Here is a 1,355-nt window from a genome sequence, read left to right on the forward strand (position 1 = left end):
TATACACCATGAAACCAGCCCTTATGAGGTACGTTGTATATATGTATATATATCATCATCATCGTTTAATGTCCGCTTTCCCTGCTAGCATGGGTTGGATGATTTGACTGATGACTGGTGAAACCGGATGGCTGCACCAGGCTCCAATCTGTTCTGGCAGAGTTTCTACAGCTGGATGCCCTTCCTAACGCCAACCACTCCGAGAGTGTAGTGGGTGCTTTTTACGTACCACCAGCACGAGGGCCAGTCCAGCGGTACTGGCAATGGACTGGCTCTCGTGCCGGTGGCACGTAAAAGTGAAGGCACATGGCTCAGTGGTTAGAGCGTCGAGCTTATGACCGTGAGGTTGTGAATTCGAATCCTGGACCAGGCTGCGTGTTGTGTTCTTGAGCAAGACACTTTACTTAACGTTGCTCCAGTTCACTCAGCTGTAGAAACGAGTTGTTATGTCACAGGTGCCAAACTGTATCGGCCCCTTTGCCTTTCCATTGAATAACACTGGTGGCATGAAGAGGGTAGGCTGGTATGCATGGGCGACTGCTGGTCTTCCATAAACAACCTTGCCCAGACTTGTGCCTGGGAGGGTAACTTTCTAGGTACAATCCCATGGTCATTTGTGACCAAAGGGGTTCTCCACATATATATATAAATATATACATGCATACATACATACATATGTATATATATACACAGAAAGAAATTAAAATATTAAAATCATAATAGCAAAAGTACAATATTGTACAAAATAAGATTTCTGAATTAAACACTTTGGTTGGGCCGAGGCTATAGTAGAAGACACTTGCGCAAGGTGGCGTGCGGTGGGACTGAGCCCGGTACCATGTGGTTGGGAAGCAAGCTTCTTACCACACAGCCATGCCCGGCCACAAATAAAAAATAAACAGAGATGGAAAACAAAGGGGTAAACAGTGAAATGATAAAAATGAGGAAAAGGATAAAGTTATTTATTTACTCGTACCCCGCTTCTGTGTATCCACACAGATATAGCGTAGACAGGGATGGCCATCGATATATTTGGCAGTCCATGGTAAATTCAGCGTGGTGCCTGGAGGGTAGTAAATACCAAGACAGAATCTGGATGAATAACTTACGCTTTCGAGCTGTTCTTTCAATGTCTTGTTTGAATCTGCGGACATAAAAGTTTGGATAGAGTTAATTAATGAGGGGGGGGGGGAACAGTCCTTGATTTTTGTATTGATACATTTTTTTTTAGCTAGTTTATTTCACCAGCACCAACACCACCACCAACACTACCACCACCTTCACCACTACCACGGGCACATAAACACACCAACACCAGTTGTCAAGCGGTGATTGGGGGGACAAATACACACACA

General features: G+C 44.5%; 1 protein-coding gene across 1 annotated transcript in view; it reads right to left on the reverse strand.

Moving 5' to 3' along the window:
* Window positions 1-1,355, reverse strand: part of LOC106880270 (renalase) — a 12,981-nt gene that overhangs the window by 3,241 nt on the left and 8,385 nt on the right. The window contains exon 5 of the mRNA XM_052977829.1: window positions 977-1,144. Coding sequence (XP_052833789.1) covers window positions 977-1,144 — 168 coding nt within the window. The remainder of the gene's footprint in view (window positions 1-976; window positions 1,145-1,355) is intronic.

The sequence above is a fragment of the Octopus bimaculoides genome, chromosome 29, assembly GCF_001194135.2.
Source record: "Octopus bimaculoides isolate UCB-OBI-ISO-001 chromosome 29, ASM119413v2, whole genome shotgun sequence".
Classification (NCBI taxonomy): domain Eukaryota; kingdom Metazoa; phylum Mollusca; class Cephalopoda; order Octopoda; family Octopodidae; genus Octopus; species Octopus bimaculoides.